This window comes from Pituophis catenifer, unplaced genomic scaffold (assembly GCF_029215685.1).
Source record: "Pituophis catenifer annectens isolate HBS135680 unplaced genomic scaffold, rPitCat1.0.hap2 SCAF_10, whole genome shotgun sequence".
Taxonomy (NCBI): Eukaryota; Metazoa; Chordata; class Lepidosauria; order Squamata; family Colubridae; genus Pituophis; species Pituophis catenifer.
This window is the reverse complement of record NW_027256890.1, coordinates 16,736,771-16,755,907: the sequence shown is the minus strand read 5'-3', so window position 1 is coordinate 16,755,907 and position 19,137 is coordinate 16,736,771. Positions and strand designations below refer to the sequence as shown.

Here is a 19,137-nt window from a genome sequence, read left to right as displayed (position 1 = left end):
GCGGGGAGGAGGCGCGGAAGGTGTCCCGGCGCCGTGGCCCCATGTCCCGCCGGGAGCTGCCGTCGCCGCCGCGGGCGGGCGAGACGCAGCCGAGCCAGCCGCCGTCAGGCTCCTCCAACAGCTCCTCCTCGGGCACGCTCAGCTCCCTGGAGACCCTCCCGGCGCACGACCTGCCCGCCATCCCCGAGGACCAGGAGGACCAGGAGGCGGGGGCGGGGCAGCCCTGGGGACACCTCTCCGCCCTGGCCGGGGGCTTCCGGGACTGCGGTGCGTAGGCGGCCCGGGGGCTTCGGCGGCTCGAGACGGACGGCTGGGCTTGGGCGAGCCGCCTCGCGTCCCTCTCCTGCCCGGGCTCACCGGAGCCGCTCTTCTTCCCGTCCAGACTGCCTGAAGAACGAGTACTGGTTTGGCCGCGATCCCGGCTGCGACTACAGTTTTTCCAGCCTGGATCTGCCCAGGGGCGAAACCTACCGGCAGTACAGCAAGAAGCACTTCCGCATCTTCAGAGTAAGCCCCTGAGGGGGGCGGAAGCTGGGGTAGGGGGCTGCCCCTTTGGGGCGCTGGGTCCACTGCCGCCCTCCGCTCGATGGGAGCTGACCCAAGTTTGCTCTTCTGCTAAGGAACCGGGACCTCGGGGCTGCTTTGTGACTTACCTGGAAGACCAAAGCGCAAACGGGACCTTTGTCAATGACCGCGTGGTGGGCAAGGGCAGGAAGATTCCTCTGTCCCATGTGGCCAAAATTGCCCTTTCTGTGCCTCACAACAAAGGTAGGCAGAGCTTTCTTGGCATGCCCAAAAGCAGGAGGCACAGAAAACCTACTTTTGTGCCATTTGTAACAGGAGTGCCCTCTTGCTGCCTTCCCAGTGTTTGTGTTCTCTGATTTGGAGGTCGGGCATCAGCTGGAATACCCCAAGGAAATGCAGAACAAATACATCGTCTCAAAGACGTTGGGCAGGTTGGTCGGAGAGATCCCTTGCTTGGGGGCCAGGTTGGTTTCAGCATGGGTCTCCCTCAGCGGCTCTCACACTGTCTGGGCAGAATAGATCACACCAGAGAGCTAAACTAAAGCTGCCCATAGCTGTCCTCTCGGGAGCTGCCCCCTGATCTCTGTGGGTCTGCCCTTGAGTCTCCCCTGGGCCCATGGGGGTGGGGGGAGGAGAGTAAGAACAAGACTGCTTAGGCATCTAGGTCTCCCTCACATCAACATTTCCTTCCTTCTATTTCTGTTAGTGGGGCCTGTGGAGAGGTGAAGTTGGCCTTTGAAAGGGACACCCATACGAAAGTTGCCATAAAAATCATAAGGAAATCAAAGTTTATGACTGACGTTTTGCCAGAAATGGTAAGTCTTTCCATTTTGTTTGTACCCTGGAGTATTGCTTCCCTGATTTTAACATATTGGCTGCTCCCTGACTGTTGATGCAACATGTTTGTGCATTATCTGGCTGGGTGTTTGTGGACTTTGTGTAGCCTTTATTCTGTGTGTGTTTTTCACTAGAGGCTGATGCAGGAAGAAAATGTTGATAGTCTATTATCTCACTCAAACCCCTTACCTTGAACCTTGAGCAGGGATGTCAAACTCATGTCGTCATCGCGGTGTCATATGATGTATCTGGACTTTTTCCCCCTTCACTAAACTGGGCATGGGCATGGCCAACGTGTGATGCATCTGGCCCGCAGGCCAGAAGTTTGACAGTCCTGACCTTGAGGGAACCCCTTTGTAAGACCAAGGGACTTAAAATTTCATCCAAGTGCATAATTTTTCAACAAAGCTCTTAAACTGCCCTATTGCCAACCCCCCAGCAATTCAGTGGATGGGTACAGCCCTGTAGAAAATGGGTGGTAATAGATTCGCTGCACAAATAAGCTTCATTTACCGTTCCCACTTTTTAAGGTGAAGATCTTTTCTCCAAGAGCTGCTTTGTCTGTTTGTCTCCCTTTTAAACTTAATTTGCAGTTGAGCACAGACATTTTTATTTATTTTTCCTCTGGTTTTTGCTTCATTACAGCAGCCACTCTTATCACTATCTTGGACCTTGTTTTGTTTTGAAAATTGCTTCCATTTAAAGGGATGAGTTCAAGCTGCAGGGGTGACTTTACGTTTTGATGCTCTTATTGTTTAACAGCAGGACAAGCCCTTTAATATTGAGACAGAAGTGGGAATCTTGAAGAGAATCGACCATGTGAGTGACGCTTCAAAGCGAATAGCATATTCTGTGCTGGTTTTGCTCCTCTTCTCTTTTGATTGGAATTACTGGTAAGGTTTCTGGAGAAATTTATCTGTTTTAAAAAGACTTTGATTTTTTTTTAAATCATACTTAGTCAGGTGATACGTATCTGTATGAATGGATTCCCTCTTTTTAAAAGCAAAACAAAATTGCTGTTTTAAATGTGTTTTGCAAGAGTCACTTCTGAATATTGTCTTTCTTTTTCTCTGCAGCCCTGCCTAATCAGGATAATAGATTTCTTTGAAGGAAAAGACTTTTATATTGTGTTGGAATTGTAAGTTGTAGTTCTGGGTTTCTGTCTGTGACTTATTGCAATTCAGATGAGAATCTGGGATTCCCAGAAACCAGCAATATTTAGAAGATGAGCTGGTAATAGTATCTCATGGCCCAATTAACTGTATGAAGTAGAGTCCATCCCCTTCTTTGTCCAAGTGCTGCTTGAAGGCTTATCTTGGCACCTGATTTTGGAGGTCCAGGTGAGGTGTCTAATGAATGATCCCTTGATCGCAAATGCTTGTGGCTCAAACAACTTTGAGGTCCAGCAAGCCAGGAAATTGATCAGGTCATCTGGGGTCATCTGCAAAGAACCCCACTTCTAATTTCAACCTGAAGAGCCTACCTTTCCTGGTTAGTTCTGGGTCTCTGTGCATTACCTTAACATGTGCTTTCCAAGAAGAAAACAAAGCCCTTCACCTTCCCTCTAATCTTTTCAGGATGGAAGGTGGGGAACTGTTTGACAAGGTTCAGCGACCAGCACGGCTGAGTGAAAGAACTTGCAAACTTTATTTTTACCAGATGTTGTTGGCTGTGCAGGTAATTGTGACAACACGAACTGGGAGTTTGGCTGGTGGCTCAGCTGCAGTATTTTCTATGGCAGCTTTGCTGAATTTGCTGTTAGAGGTGGGTTTATGCTTTGCATTGCATCAAGTAGGAATGGGGAGCTGTCAAAGGGGCATTTTATGGCTTTAAGCTCAAACAGAAGTTAAGTAGAGCTGTGAATAGCAATGAATGGTAATCAGACCACCAAAGCCTATACCTTAAAAATAAACCATGTCAGTTTGAATAGGGGCTACCAAACTCCTGTCTTTCATCTTTTTAAAGTCTACTTATTCCATGATTCTTCCCCTTTTTGGTACTCTGCAAAGTATCTTCACAAACATGGCATAATTCATCGGGATTTGAAATTGGAGAATGTGCTTTTATCATCTAGGGAAGAGAACTGCCTTGTCAAGGTAAGTAAGGAACTGCCTTCCACTATATACAAATTCATTTTGTATCAAGTAAGAGGGCAAAGTAAGATGTACATTTCTGATGAGACTCTTAACAGGCACAGAGAAAAGTCTAATTTCAAGCTTTGAACTGTTCTCAACTTTCCTTGTACAAGATTACAGATTTTGGACAATCCAAGATCATTGGAGAAACTTCTCTTATGCAAACATTATGTGGCACTCCTGACTATCTTGCTCCAGAGATTCTACATTTCGCTGGAACAGCTGGATATGGACGGTCTGTGGACTGCTGGAGTCTTGGAGTGATTCTTTTTATGTGGTAAAAAAGTTTAGTATGGCTGGTAAAATACTCGGTTTCACATCCCATCTTTCACAAGAACTACTAATGCTGTACTTTTGTGTAAACTCGCTGAGATTGGAATGTCTGGATGAGTTTTCCCCTTCCCCTGCTCCCCGGGATCGCAAAGTATGGCAGCCCCAGACCAAAGTACAGATCTCTTTGGCATTGCAACCTAATCGTTCATGGCCAAAGGGTGACCTTTGTTTTAGGATTTACACTACAGTTGTCATATTTCATATGACAACAGAGGTGCAAAACCTGGCCAAAGGCTGCTTTGAGGACTAGTAGAAGTGGGGCATGAGCTTCAGTTGTCCCTGTTATAAAAGGAGTAAAGCGGGACATTTCTGTTCTTCTTTTTGCTCAGCCTTTCTGGCTATCCACCTTTCTCCAAGAAAAGTGCCCGGCCGTCTCTGACAGAACAAATCACCAGCGGCAACTACTGTTACATTGAAGAAGTATGGAAGGATATATCCAGAGATGGTATGGCAGTGCTCCCCAAAGAACTGGGAGGACACAGAGACAGGGTGTATGTGGGGAGAGAGTGAGTTGACTACTTTTGGGGGACCAGTCAGCATACCTTTGTCTTCACCTCTGAACTTGCCCAAACGTTTGCGGCCTTTCCGGCCTTGAAATCCCATTCTGAGTGAGCCTCCAAGGAAGGGCCCTGCAGAGGCACCCAGGCTTCTCTGGCCTGAAGAGAGCTGACCGGGAAGTTTAGCACTGCCATCAATTAGTACTGTTACCTTGAGAAGGTACCAAGATGGGGAAGTCTCATCTCAGGCTAAAGACACTGGGGAGGTGAAGCTGAAGGAGAATGGCGAAGGACGAGCCGTAGTGTCCCTCCTGTAGTCTGCTCGCTCTGTCAGTGGCTTTAGGGAGATTGGCAGGAGCTGCACTTGGAGACACTCCAGGGTAAAAGATAATATCTTCACCAGGTTTAGTTTCATTTCCACAGCTGCAGGACAGAGAGAGGACTTCCATGTTTAGATGGTACAGGAAGGTGAGGAACAGAAGTAGAGGTGTTGTCTCAACTGATGGGGATCCCTGTCCTTTCTCTCCCGTTTTGGGCTCATGTTTACCGAAGGTTAGTCATGGTATGGTTATTTATCTATGCAATTTGGAGGCCAAATGACTCTGGACAATTTACATTTTAAAAGCAAATAATGAAGATGAAACAGAACGTGTGCATCCAGAAGAAAAACCATATAAACAAGCCACAAAGCCTGGGAGCATAGCCAAGCATTCGAAGACTTTCATCAGGGTTGGAGCTGCTGTTCCAGAAGTCAAGACAGGCCTCCTAGGTCCTGATAGGTGGCATTGTTTGGGCAAGGGGATTAAGTTCTCAGTTGCTGCCATAGTTCCAGCAGGAGAGAGGGTAGTGATGCAGGGATGCCACAGGCCCATGGCAAGGAAAGCCTCCATCAGCAGCATTTATGCACCATAGGAGGGTGGAGCTTCCCTGACTTAACAGTCAGTTGTTTCCTTGTTGCAGCTTTTGACCTGGTTCAGAAGTTTCTAGTTGTGGACCCCACCAAGCGCTTGAAAATAGAAGAGGCCTTGGAGCACCCCTGGCTGCAGGTAGGGACCAAGCTGGTTTGCCCATCTGCGAGGGTCCTGGCTGCTTGCTGACGGGAGACTGGAGGATGAGGAGGAGTGGAGTGGTCCTGCAGGAAGAGGAATGAGGCAGGGGGTGTGCCTGAGCCCTGTTTTGTCAAAGATGGAGAGGTGGCAGTAAGCCAAATCTAGGAAGCCAAATCTGACCAAGCAAGAGTCAGGCTTCCTTTCCTTCTGTGGCCATTTCTCTTCTTTGCTGTGCTCCGTAGAACATCGCTTAACCAGAAAGGGACTCCTATCATTGCTTCGCAAGTGTGAGTACAAAGAACAAGGCGATGAAGGAAAATGCTGAATAGGGTTGGGGTCTTCATTTCCAGTGCATGGGCTGATGCCCCTTCCCCTGCAGGTTCTGTCCCCTCTGCCGAGCCATTCAGCATTCTTCATTGCCCAATGTGCATGTCGACTCTCCCAGGGCTTCCCTTAAATCTTGTTCACATGTGTTCCTCATAGGATGAACATATGAGGCATACTTTTCAACAATTACTTGCTCAAACACAGAACATGAGAGTTAAGCCTGAGCCTCTGACTTTGGTAGGTATTCCTGGCCTTTGCTTTTGTTCTTGAAGAAGGGACCAAGCAGTTCCGCGATTTTAAACCTGGCTTGCCAAAAAACAGTAAGTCCATGTCTGGTGCCCATGGGTGCCATTGAACATGGGCTAAAACGTGCCATTTCTAGTGCTGGGGGACGTGGGGCCCAATGCAGGCTTTCTTCTGTCCCCCATGTTCTGTTTGAACATCTGAAGGGCTTTCGGGGGCTCAGCTTGGCTGGGATGGAGACTCAATATCCCCTTTGGCTGAGTTTCAATTCCCACAAGGAGCTAACTGTCCTGGCCATCACACCACACGCAGAGCTGAAACAAACGAGGACGTGGCCTGGTGTCCAGTGAGGGCACGGAGATCCAGATCACTCCAGGGCAGCTGTTCTTGGGCCATCCCTAATCTGGCCACGGCTGTTGTTTTGGGACATGGGGCGCGCACCAGCTTCTGGCCAGCAAAGGACGGGGTTGCTCTGCAAGAGGTGACTGTGGCTTCCACCCCTTTCCAGGTGCCCCCAGGCAGAAAAAGAGACTACCACGAGGACGAGAAGACTGGACCTTCCAAGAGGCAGAAAGTGCAGCCGGGGCCTTGACTCAAAAGGGCCTCAAGCCCCTTTTTTAAACTCTAATAAAACTTGAAACCCAGCTGGGCCTTGCTTGCTTTCCTGGGCTGCACGACTCGGTCAAGCGACGGCTGAGTCCTCCGGACCCCCGGCGGGGGCGGGGGCTGGGGCTGGCATCGCGGACCGCCCCTTCCCTGGCAGCCGAGCTGGGAGGGCTCCCTTCAACTTGGGAAAACTCCGCCAGGAGTTGGCTGGGAGGGAGGGAGAAGGGGCGGGCCCTGCCTGGCTATCCTGCGCGGCGCAAGGCAGCTCCCCCTCCAAGTGGCGGCCGGACCCGAAAATGGCGCGGAGGTCGGCCGGGGGCCGGCAGCGCTGAGGGCCATGCAGCGGCAGGAGGCGGCTCGCAGCGCGTGGCGGCGCCGAGGCGGCGGCGGCGGAGAAGCAGCCGGCGCGGGAGAGCCGCCACTCGCCCGGGTGAGCCGCGGGACCGGCCTGGAGCTGCTCGGTCCATAGCGCGAGAACCCGCCCGCGGGCACCGGCGGCTTAGCTGCCGCTGGTCGACTGGCGGCGGTGCAGCCCCCCTTCTGGCGCGGCCAGGCAGCCCGGCGGCGTCCTCGGAAAAGCTGGAGCCGTAGGCCCGCGAGCGGGGAAGGCGTGGCGTGTGGCTGTGCTTCCCGGCGGCCGAACGCGATCCGGCGGGGGAATCCCCTAGTCGCCTTGGCTTGGCCGATTGCTTTACGCAGCGAGCCGGGTGCGGAGCCTGCCCGAAGGAAGGAAAACCCTGCCCGCCAAGGAGGCCCCCGGAGCGGGCGCGGAGAGCCGCTCCATGTAGCCGCTTCGGCCGGACCCCGGATCGGCCTTTGTCGGCCGCGGCTGCTTGTAGCCGCGGGCCCTTGGCTCCCCCTTTGCCACCCCTCCCTGTCCCCGACTCGTTGCGCCCTCTCCAGACCCGAATTCTTGTTTGGCTCCACAAGCCGCAAATCCTGGTTAAGCGAGGCTGTTTCGACTACTCGCTCGGTGGGTTTATGGAAGGCCTGAAACATCCCCTTTGGCTGCAGGAGCAGCGCCGCCCTCGCCCACTCGCCTGCCGAGCGGTGACCAGGAACTGGCAGCCTGTCTTGCGGAATCTGCCCCCTGCCCGACTTCAGGTCCCTTGGAGGGCCGCCTTGGCCCCCGGGCGGCTTGTTGCCACAGAAGCCCCTAATCAACAGATATGATCTTCCTTTCCACTCATATTTGGGGATCCCCAGTGCTGAATTTGTTGAGGAAACCCTGTTTTCTCCCAAAGGCCTGATGGGAAGGTGGAAACTGGCAGAGCTGAAGAGCTCAGTCTAAATTGCCTTATTCAACTCCTAGTGAAATCGGAGTTGTCATTTCAAAACTGGGGTGATGCTCTCCTAATAGTGTTTTATTGCTACTCTAGACTGGAGAGCAGCCTGTCTTAAGCAGCTCTCTCTCCAAGGACAGGAAACCACCGCACCCCACCCCTGCCCTTTTGTCTATGTAATCTGGAGGGGTTAAACATTCAACAAAGCCAAGAGGAAGGAAGGATTTTTTTTCTAAACTCCCTTCTCACCTGTATGTAACTAGCCTTCCTGGATCTTTGGTTTTGATTTATCTAAAGCAAACCATCTGGTCTGTGACATCGTAGTCCTCCCTTGAAAGATTTGATTTAACTTGAGGGAGCTCTCCCAAATGCCACCAATTTCAGCTTTTCATTAATCGTGCTGCATTTTCCTCCTATGGGAACATACGTTCTCCTCTTCATCCTTTCACTAGTTTGACTCAGGAAGTTGTTGCTCCCTCTTCCAAGATCCCTGTGCAGAAAGAGGGAGGAGGAGGACAAAGCCATATTACAGCTTTTCTTTCATCCAAGGGACACCAGAGGGAAAGACCCAAGGGACACTGCATATGGGGTGAGGGGTGGGGTAGGCTACAGGCCTTGTGAGATGGCTGAGAGATCAGCTCTCTTCCTGCTGTGGGAGATCTTCCTACAGAGGTAGAATAAGGTGTGGATCCGAGTTTTCAAGTCCCCATGTCATAATATTAGAGCGTTAAGAAATAAGTTTCTTTATTTGTGGCATGAGGCAGCGATTCCCTGAAGGACTATGGTTTGAGGGCGGGCAGCTTATAACTCTGAGTGTCTTATTTGGAGAGGTTAGCTCCAAGGGAAACCCAAAAGGGAGAGGGCCCACTTCTGCTCCAGGGTGGAGGTGGCAAGCTGACGACAGCTCACCCAATGGCTTCTGTGTGGTTGCACGGTCTCTAAGTGAATGCCACTTTCCCCTTGCCAGATGACTCTGTTTGGGTCAAAAAGCCTTGAGGATAAGGGGTCCAGCGGGCCCACCCTGAGTAAGGCTGAGTTTGTGGAGAAGGTACGACAGAGCAACCAGGCTTGCCAAGCGGGTGACTACCATAGAGCCATCCTGCTCTATGGTGAAGCCTTGGGGGTCGATCCCCAGAACTGCATCCTCTACAGCAACCGCTCTGCAGCATATGTGAAGATCCAGCAGTACGACAGAGCTCTGGACGATGCCGTCAAGGCCCAGCTTCTGAACCCCAAATGGCCAAAGGTAGGGATGTCCACACTTAAGTGTGTCTAGGGAAGTATGTGTGAGGAATGGAGGGTGGGAGCCCCACAATTCCGGCTCAAGAGATGGGAGCATCCTACCAAGCTCAGGGACCTGAGCGTGGGGCATGGCAGCCCCAACTGGCACTACACGGAGAGCCATCTCCCTGCCTGACCTGCCTTCTTTACCTCAAGAAGGTGGACACTCTTGGGTTCCTGAACCAACAGCGATCCAGCTTCTGTCCCACCATCTGGGTACCAAAATGGCCTTTGGGTTGATCTCTCAAAGAACTCGATGAAATTCCTGGGACCAGATGCTGCCCCTCCCTTCAAACTCTCCTGTCAGAACTGCCGTGAAGAACTCCCACAGAGTGGCTGTAATTCACCCCAGAGCGTGTGTGTTTGTGTGTCTAAGTCCCGTGTGTTACTGGGCAGGGGCCTTCGAGAAAACATGCTTCCCGCTCTCTCCAGAAAGCGGCTGTGGCAAGGCAAGGCTTCCCAGCAGGAGGTGTGTGGTGCTAGTAAGCCCTGCACATGGAGCTGGAAGCAAAGCTAGAATCCCGCTTCCCCATTGTGCATGTTTTCCCTTAATTGCAGCCTTGCTACACTCCGCCTATCAGGAGCAGAGCACAGAATAGTAGACTCTCTAATCTGCTGTGGCTTGAAACAGAGTCCCTCTGCCTTCCTGGGCACCCTTTCGTGGCTTGCGTAGCTTAGTTATTTTGTTGATTTGCACATGTACGGTACACCTCCCTCCTGCAAAGTGCAAGAGCAGCCAGCTGAGGAAGGGGCAGGAATGCTTGTAAATTGCTCTGATAGAGACAGAGACGGCTGTGGTGGTGGAACGGATGGGTGGAAAGATTTGGCTCATGCGTACTTTGTCGAGCAGCCCCAGGAAGTCTCTGGGATGTGAATCCTGTTCTGTGTAGACAGCCATTTTCTGCAAATCTCTGGCTCTTGAGATAGCCAGAAACAAAATGGGAAAGTGGTCTTCAACTAGGACATGAAGGGGGTGTTTTCTGGGGGAATGTCCAGTTGTAGCTTCCTCCTCTGCAGAATTTTTGGGAGCCTTCCTTTTACCATTATAATGTCCTGTATTTTATCGCTACTTGGTCCATTGGGGAGGCGATAACCAGCTGCATAGGAACTTTCTAGTTCAGTAGAGTCCAGAGGTTTGGAGTAACTATGTGCCAGCCGTGATGCATGGAGAGAGCAGAGAAAGCGTTGGGCTTTGTTCACCACTGGACTCCGTTGTCACTTTCTCTTCTACCTGAGTATGCAGGGGAGACCTTTTCAGCTGCTACAGATCTTTGCCCCTTGCGCAACCTTTGGAGCCCTCTCTTTTGTTGCTGATGGGCTACAGGACAGGAAGTACCTTGCTGGGAGGCTCATCAGATTCCACCTTTTTCCCCCCCACCCCAGTTACCACATCCAACAAGACCCTCTTGTTCTTGGAAGCATCCAAATGCTTTCCCAATGGCAAACAATGCCAAAGAGTGCTTCCCTTCGTTTGGCATCTGAGCATTTCACTTCTGCCTGGACTGGAGTGGGGGGGGGCAGGAGGCTGGCAAGTTCCTTCTGTGGTTTGGCTTCCTGGGGTCTTAGATGGGGGGGGCAGTTTTCCCACCAAGGCTGGTTTATGGCCAAGCTTCCTTTTCCATGGAAGGCAGTTTTCTTCTGCCTCAGCCAGAGGAAGTGGACAAGACTCCTGGGACAAATGCCTTCCAGGGAGACCTGAGTCTCAGCCTTGATCTCAGCGTATGGATGAAGAGGCTAAGCAGCCAGGGTGTCCAATGCTTGGAGGAGCAACCCTTCTGGGGAGGGGCCTCCAATTTTCTCCAGAATGCTGAATGCGTCTATGTCTGAAATCTCAAAAAATTTCTGAATGATGGTAACCACTATCACCTAAAGAGAAAATGAATGGTTTTGGAGGCCTCCTAGTTTAGACTCTGCTGTTTCTGGATGCTCGCTGTGGTCTGCAGATTTTTTTTTGGAAGCTGTTGGCCAGGATCCAGGTTGTATAAATAGCGGGCTGCATTAATATTTTATGTTTTGAGAAAATCATCAACGCTGATAGTTGAAGAATCCTCAGTGATAGTTGTCCAGTCGCTGAGACGATGGATTCTTTGGCTCTTGTTGCTTGCAGTTGAAAGTCTCTGTTGGATCTCAGAATGATGCCAAATGCAGTGCCAGGAGAGCTTCCCTCCTCAGGGAGACAACTCCATGCCTGGGGATACCACCATATGAAAGCCCCCCACCATCCAACCAGAAGGGGGGAAAGCTCCATCTCGCTTGGTGCTTTCTGCCCTTTCCATTTGAAGTCTAAAACGATTGGGATTTGCATCCCAAAACATCCCCTTTGGCTGAAAATGTTTCTGGCCCTGGAAAAGGAGAGGAATTGTGGTTAAGAGCTGCATGTGAGCCAAAGCATTTTGGCCTTTTCTTGGCAAAAGGCCATCAACCCTGCAGAAAATTTCAGCTCCAGCTGAACTGAAGACATCTTTTGTGGGCGCACAGTGTAATTCAAACAGAATGGGGTCCCACTCAGTTTTCACAGTTCTTTCTCTGTGTCCTGATTGTAACAGAACCCCCTTCCCATATGCCTTTGCTGACCCCTCTTGGATCCTCCGCCACCTTGACAGCCCCACTACCTGGCTTCTTTCTCTGCTTTTTTTTTTGTATGACCCAGGACAACACCACCTGCACCTTTGTCTGTCCCTCGGAGATTCAGCAGGCGCTTTGAGAAGGGAGGGCCTGGCTGCCCAGCTGAGCCATGTTCTCCCAAAAAACATCCTGCTTCCTCCAGGAAGCCAGCTCCGCACCTCTGGTTTTGTCCCTCTTCTGTTCTGTTGAGACAAGGGTCCTCAGTGGGCCGGGCCAGGTGGAACTTCTCTTCCTGAAGTGCCAAAGAAACATTTTTTGGCAGTGAAATAGAACTGGAATAATGTTTTCATGGCTTGCACATTAGGATAGGATAGGATAGGATAGGATAGGATAGGATAGGATAGGATAGGATAGGATAGGATAGGATAGGATAGGATAGGATAGGATAGGATAATTTAATTTAATTTAATTTAATTTAATTCTATTCTATTCTATTCTTTATTGGCCAAGTGTGATTGGACACACAAGGAATTTGTCTTGGTGCATACTCTCTCGGAGTACATAAAAGAAAAGATACATTCATCTAGAATCATAAGGTACAATATTTAATGATAGTCATAGGGAAATAGTCAATATAAATTGTAAGGATACCAGCAACAAAGTTACAGTCATACAGTCATAAGTGAAAGGAGATGGGTGATAGGAACAATTAGAAGATTAATAGTAATGCAGACTTAGTAACTAGTTTGACAGTGTTGAAGGAATTATTTGTTTAGCAGAGTGATGGCGTTCCGGGATAAACTGTCCTTGTGTCTAGTTGTTCTGGTGTGCAGTGCTCTATAGCGTCGTTTTGAGGGTAGGAGTTGGAACAGTTTATGTCCAGGACGCGAGGGGTCTGTAAATATTTTTACAGCCCTCTTTTTGACTCGTGCAGTATACAGGTATTCGGCACATGTGTGCCGAAGAAAGAAGTGATGGCTTCTTGGATCAGATATGACTTGACTGTGTGGACAGAAATAGGAAGTGGGAAGGCTGGGCCTGGGGGCGGGGGCTTTTTCTCCCTGTCCCCCTGGTGGTGGGACTGCATCTAGGCAGATAGAATTAACACCTTCGTCTCCCCCATGGATCTGTTTTATAACCTTGGCTGCCATAAGAAGGCTTGACACCCTTGTGGACACAGGGATGCATGATGCTCTGTTCCACCAGATTCCTTACTACGTCCTATCTCCCCATTGCATAAAACCATGGCTTTCTATGTTGGAAAGTGAGCCCTTCCTGCTGGAGAGATCCTTGCAGGAGAATAAAAAAAAATCCAGAGGAAACGGCGACGGCAGTTGCTTAATTCAGTAAAGTCCTGCCTCTGCCGTAGGTTCTTTGTGATTTGCACAAGATTTTTCTGTTGTTTCCAAAGACTGACTGACCTGCTTCCCACAGTGGTTCTAGGGCAGGTTCCTTCACCAGTCCAAGAACATCTGAGCCTTGGCAAAAACACCTTGGTTTGCCTCCCAAGAGAGTCTCTGAACCCTAGACTGAGGGACGGAGCTGGGCCCAGGACAGGGTCCTGGCGTTCTGCATTGTTGCTACCTCAAATGGCTGCATCTACCCTCCGTTTCCCAGAAGGATGCCCCTGCGGAGTGATCCCAACCCAGGAGATTGCTTCCGCAACACACATTCTCTGGGCAAGAGCCAACAGGAGAATATGTCCAGGGGGCCTTGGGTTGCTCTTCCGTGAAGAAAATTTGTCATGAACATGTGTTTCACTGAAATTTTAACAAGACTTTTGCTTTTCTGTGAAATCAAAAACAAGATGACTGAAAATAATCAGTATAGATCAAATATTGTGGAAATGCTTTGAAAGCTTGCTAACTGTTGCTCGCCAACAAGATGGAAAGGTGGAGAATGCAAATCTATTTGGCTTTCTGCTCTACTCATCTCCAGCATTGCTGGTTTTGTCACTCTTTCAGGCTGTTGTTGGTGGGTAAAAGTGGTAGAGATCAGCAGGTTTCACAAGGCTTCCTTTCAGGCCCCAGGAATGCTGAGCTGGCCGTCAGCAGGTCTGGGGCCCAGGAAGAAGCCTGTACAAACCCCTTCATTTTGTTGCACTTTAGGCTGGGTGATTTACAGCAACTCAGAAGCAAAAGGATGGGCTCACAGTGCTCAAAAGCTTGTTTGTTCCTTTGGCCTTTTGTCTGGCAGGAATTTGAACACATTTGTACAGTCCCTTGTGCCAGCCAGGCTGTGTTGGGCTCAGGCCTGGCAGTGAATCTGCCAAGTTGCTGCTGGTATTTCCTAGCATTGCATCTTGAACAAAGACAGAAAGGAGGACCTGGGGCACTTCCAGATGCAGCTTTCATTGTGTCATTACCCTGCCTCAAATACACTGTTTAAATTGGGGTGGGGAAGTCCAGTTGCTTTATTTTATTTCTGGGAAAAACTGGTTAAGGTGGGAATGGCTGGCTTGAGGCCGAGTCAGGGAGCAGCAGCTTTTTCAGCAGACAGACAGTAGGTAAAGACCCCCTTCCTTAACCTGCCTGTGGGGTTTCTGTTGTGCTGTCAGCAAAAGTGCCACTCCTTGCTCTGCCTCTCTCTTGGGCAGAGAAAATCCGAAGCTGTGACTGGGTCTCTCCGCTTTGGCCCAAGAGGTGGATTGTTGAGGTGTTAAGAGGAGTTGTGTTTAGTCCAGTAAATGGAGGGGGGGCTGAAGGCTGTGCTGCCCCTCCCTTCTTAGCATACAGTTGATCAAGAATGCTGGGAATCTGTTTTGCGGGTGGGGGGTTGAAGCATCGATGGTAGAGGCATGGGGGATGTGCATAGCATTTTTGAAGTAGTCATCCAGATGTGACTACCGGCCAGAAGAGTATCCTTGGTGCCCTAACCCTAACCCTATTCTTGAATTGGTCTTAAAATCCAGTGTTTGATTTCCCCCCAGGATGGAAGATGTTCTTCCATCCTGGGGGGAAAGACCTGCCTCACCACCCTTTTGCATTGGGTTAGCCTTGTGGCCCCATGTATTTCCTGTGAATCCAGCCGACGATTGCTTAGCAACCTTGGCTTCTTGGAAACTCAGTCCTATTTCTGTGTGTGACATCTGTCACTTAGATGGCTGGGTAAATTGGACTTTGGGCAAGCTCCAGAGGTATGATGGACCTCAGACTCCCCACACCCTGTTTTTTTCTGTTAGGCTGCAGGTGGTTTTCTAGCATTGGAGCTCATTTGCCCCTAGTTTAACTAGGGGGAGTTGCAGTTGGGGAGTGCCTGCTTTTTAAGTCCAGCTTACTTCCAAATTATATGGACAAGGGGGTTGCCATTGCGGCTTTCTTCTGAGGCTGAGAGAAAGGGACTGGCCACAAGTTATCCAATCGGCTTTGGTCTAAGGCAGGATTACAGGCCACATTTTTTTTGCTGCCAGTCAAGCACTTTAACCATGAGACCAGGGGTGAAATCCAACAGGTTCTGACAGGTTCTGGAGAACCGGTAGCAGAAATTTTGAGCAGTTTGGAGAACCGGCAAATACCACCTCTGGCTGGCCCCAGAGTGGGGAGGGAATGGAGATTTTGCAATATCCTTCCCCCAGGAGTGGGGAAAGAATGGAGATTTTGCAGTATCCTTCCCCTGCCACTCCCACAGAACCGGTAGTAAAAAAAATTGGATTTCACCACTGCATGAGACCCTTTGCTGCCCTGGAAAAGTCAGGTGCCTTGCTAATGAAAGAGTTGTGGCAGGAGAAGAAAGATGCTGGGACATGCGGAATTGGCCCTTTGGGGCACAGTGTGGGTGGCCTCAGCTGAGTTTGGAAGCTAAGTCAGTTCTTGGCTGGAAGGTCACCTGGGAAGGCCAGGGAGGTGGGGAAAAGCTTCTGGAGAAAGACAGGGCAACTTCAGGAGCTGAGCTCCAGGCTAAGAGGGCTTGGAAGCAGGCGAGAGAAAGGGCCCCCTGCTTGCCGGCCAGAAGCGGCTCGGAGAGGCTGGCGAGGCGGGGGCTGCTGCTGCCCCGCTTCCATTTATCAGCCCAGGAGGGACTCGGCAAGGGGAGCCTTGCGGGAGCGGAGCTTTCTGCCCCGGAGTGGCTTTGGGTAGATCCGCGCACGGCGGCCCGGAGAGGACGGCCTTCGCGTGCCGAACCAAGAGCAGGAGCGGCCCTGCTCTCGCCACGCTGCGGCCGGGGAGCGGCGGGCACTAGGGCCGGGCGGCTCCGGAGCGGGGCCGAAGCAGGCTGTTTGCTTGGGCGGGGGGAGGAAGTCATTAGTGCGGCGGAGGGAGGAGGCGCGGCCGAGCCAAGAGGCGGTGGCGGCGGCGGCGGCGGCGGGGAGCCGCGGAGCTCCCTCTGGTCGCGCTCCGGCTGCCGAGCCTGCCAGGCGCCCGGCCGCGGCTCCCGCGCGCCGCTCCCTCCGCCTCTGGTGCCGACGGAGCAGCGGCAGCCTGCGGCCGGGAAGGGGGCGGGCGGGCGGGCGCGCTGCTGCCGGGGGCGCTGCCCTGAGCGGCGGGCGGCGGCATGAGCGGCGGCCCTGGCGAGCCCGCGCCTGCCCCCGCCGCGCCTTGATGCCCGAGCCCCGCGCTCCACAAATATGATGAAATGGCAGCCCCGGAAGAAGGTGAGCCAGCGCGCCCGCCGCCCCTCCGCGCCCGGCGGCTCCGGGCCTTTGCCTTATAAGGCCGCTTTGTTGCCTGCGCCGCGGCTGGCGCGCCTGCTTCCCGGGCGGCTTCTGCGGCGTCTGGGCTGTGCCGCCTTTGTTAGCCGCCGGGGCCGGAGTTGGCCAGCGGGGAGCAGCGCTGGGGGCCGGTAGCGGTGCTCCTGTCAGCCGCCGGATCCTCCTCCTCCTCCTGCTCGAGGGAGGCGCCTTGCTTTCCGCCGGGGCCGATCCGAGACGCTGCCCTTCTGCTCAGCTGGCGGCACCGGGGAAGCAACTGGACAGCGCCGCAGGTGCCGCCGGGAGGTGGGCGGGCGGGCTGCTGGTCCCGTGCGCTGGCTCGCCCTCCCTGGAGCCGGAGGGGGGCGAGCCGGTCCTTTGCGTTCGTGGCAACCTTCCCTGCGATGCTCGGGGCGCTGCTTAGCCGTTGCCGGCCGCGGGGCCCATGTAGGGCGGTGGAAGGGCCGGGGTGCCCGTTGGGCGAGCTGCGCTCTGGCTGTTTCTGGGTTTATGTCCGTGGAGATTCTCACTCATCCAGGTCATAGTTGTCTCAAAGTTGTTGTTTTTTCAAAAGGAAACGGCACTGTTTTTGGAAGTTAGGATTAGGATATCCTTTGTAATTTTTTACTGTGAGCATACTGGCACGCATTAAAAATGAAATGCTGTTACCTGTTCTCAAAAGAAAGTTTATCTGTCTACCTATACACATACGTTACACACATGTACATACATATACCCATCCTCCTCAAGGAAAAAAACAGTCCAGTTGCCTTTTGAAAAAACAACTTTGAAACTTTCTGGGTGGTTTGCTCTGGCCTTTGACGTATCTGCCTGATTAATTTTATGTTTTCTATAAGCATAAGAGGAAAATAGGGAGTTACTTTTTGCTTGGAACCAGACTTCAGGAAACATTCAGGAGACCATCCTGTAATGCCCACCTGTAAGCCGACCTGTGCGCTGGGTGCAGTTCCCTAGAGCCTACGTCTGTTTTGGGGAGCTGACTGTCCTTGGAGGGATGAAGGTCTCTTGGCATTGTCTCAAACCACCGGATTGGTTTTTGTTGAAACGGCTAGTTTGGAGCCCCACCCCCACCCAAGTACTCATATGGGGTACCTTGTGGTGATTTCCAAACTTGGAGCAGTGCACCAGTTTCACTTTTGATGGAGCATCTCACACTCTCTGATCTGCTGCTCCCATAAGAAGTCCATCCAACATTCTCAAAAGATTGGTGTCCAAGATGCCTGTTCCACAGGTGCTGATGACAAGCTGATTCTGGGATCTGGTCTCTTGCTGTAACACTTCTCTGCCACCCAAGAGTCTGTGCTGAGAGTGGGCATTGGGCAGGAGGGTGGCTGTTCCTGGGCCTCTGTTGGTGAAAGAGAGACCTGTGTGACGCGTGGGACTCTGGCGGAAATGTTTGTAAGTAGCGCATTGCCAGTAATTAACCATCAGAAAACCAGAGCTGAAATCTATGGGAGGATCCCTACCTGCCCCTTTGCTGCTGCTCCTGGCTTCACTTCTGCTTGCTTTTGACTGGGGAGACTAGATCTCCCTCCTGACCTTCTGGTTGGTGGTTGGCAGGCAGGAAGCAAAGCATCTTGATGCTGCCTTGCTATGCAGCCTGGAGAATTCTGAGCAGCTAGCAGAACTTCCTTCCTTCCTTTTCTTCCTTCCTTCCTCCCTCCCACCCTCCCTCTCTCCCTCCTTCCCTTTGTCCCTCCCTCCCTCCCTTCCTTCCTTCCTCCCGCAGTGAACAGGGGTGCCAGAAGTTTAATGGAGGCATACTCACGTGCATAGATGGAACATGAGCAATTGAGCACAGAGGAGGCTCCAACTTCTGGGGATGTTTCCAGTTTTTGAAAGAAAAGATGTGTCCTTGGAGTGTGGGTGGAATGTTGCCCCCCCCCCATAGCTCCTGCTTTAGGCTACTTTCTCCTCCATGGTGCTGCCTCCTGGCAAGCCACCCCCTCTCCAGGACCTCCATTGGTTACTAAGAAGCGCAGATTGAGGAAGGGGTGCAGGAACCTACTTTCCTTGTGTTTGTGTTCTGCAGCTGAAAATTTGGGTCAAGCAATAGGAGGAGGAGGAGGCTCTTTCTCAGCTCAGCATTTCTGTTTTTCAAAGCCAGGTTCAACTAGCCCAGCCGATTTGTAGCTCATAGTCTCTGCCCTGCAAGACTTTTTGTGGCTGATCATACTCGGCTTTACTTAGAGCAAAGGGTCTTGTGGCTTTCCCTCTTCCCGAGCCCTGAGTCTAAAGAAGCCTGTGTCGGCCTCCCTTTTTGCAAGAGCTTCGTCCTGGCATCTCTCTTGAAAGGCTGATGCCAAGGCAGGGATGCCGGGTAACTGAGTGTCAGGTCAGGATTCTAGTGGGACAAGATCTTTTGAGAGTCAAGGCAGGGGGAGGTGGACATGTTTACCTTTGGGATGCTGAATTTAGCTCAAAAGCTCCATTTTTTTCAAAGCAGACAAGTGCAGGGGTTTAGAGCAATGGGATGCTCTCTGCAAACATAGATGCATTCTGGGTCAGTGAATAAGAAGGCCTAAGAAATCTGATACTTCCAAGCTCTTATTTTCTCCCATCCCCAATTTTATACAATCAATACCACCAGTTTGCAATGCTGCTGACACGAGTGGCTATGCCCTCCTTCCCTCCCACCCTGAAAGTGTAGAAGAGAGGGAGATCTTTCCTCATTCCAGCATAACAAAATGGGCCTTTAACACTACTCTGAGAAGCAACTATTGACCCTCCAAGACAGAGGTAGCAAAATTCTGAGCCAATTTGAATGATTGGCTCAAGAGGCTACAATCATTTCATGTCCCAGTGACA

General features: G+C 51.6%; 2 protein-coding genes across 5 annotated transcripts in view; both read left to right on the top strand.

Moving 5' to 3' along the window:
- The first annotated feature begins 11 nt into the window (after positions 1-11).
- Positions 12-6,590, top strand: CHEK2 (checkpoint kinase 2). Of its 3 annotated transcripts, none has more exons than XM_070951233.1 (14): positions 12-267; positions 383-507; positions 621-768; positions 866-956; positions 1,232-1,340; positions 2,125-2,181; positions 2,439-2,500; positions 2,940-3,039; positions 3,372-3,458; positions 3,611-3,774; positions 4,160-4,275; positions 5,288-5,373; positions 5,860-5,940; positions 6,455-6,590. In XM_070951233.1, exons 1-14 carry the CDS (start codon positions 42-44, stop codon positions 6,536-6,538), a joined length of 1,536 nt encoding a protein of 511 aa, XP_070807334.1. In that variant the 5' UTR covers positions 12-41; the 3' UTR covers positions 6,539-6,590. The 3 variants fall into 3 exon arrangements, with proteins under 3 accessions (XP_070807334.1, XP_070807333.1, XP_070807335.1); XM_070951232.1 differs by having other exon boundaries at positions 866-989; XM_070951234.1 differs by lacking the exon at positions 6,455-6,590 and adding an exon at positions 5,619-5,663 and having other exon boundaries at positions 866-989; positions 5,860-5,942.
- A 299-nt stretch (positions 6,591-6,889) lies between these two features.
- The window catches only part of TTC28 (tetratricopeptide repeat domain 28), a 34,076-nt gene continuing 21,828 nt past the window's right edge, over positions 6,890-19,137 (top strand). For both annotated transcript variants that reach the window (XM_070951593.1, XM_070951591.1), the window contains exons 1-2: positions 6,890-6,982; positions 8,803-9,081. In XM_070951593.1, coding sequence (XP_070807694.1) covers positions 6,890-6,982; positions 8,803-9,081 — 372 coding nt within the window. The remainder of the gene's footprint in view (positions 6,983-8,802; positions 9,082-19,137) is intronic.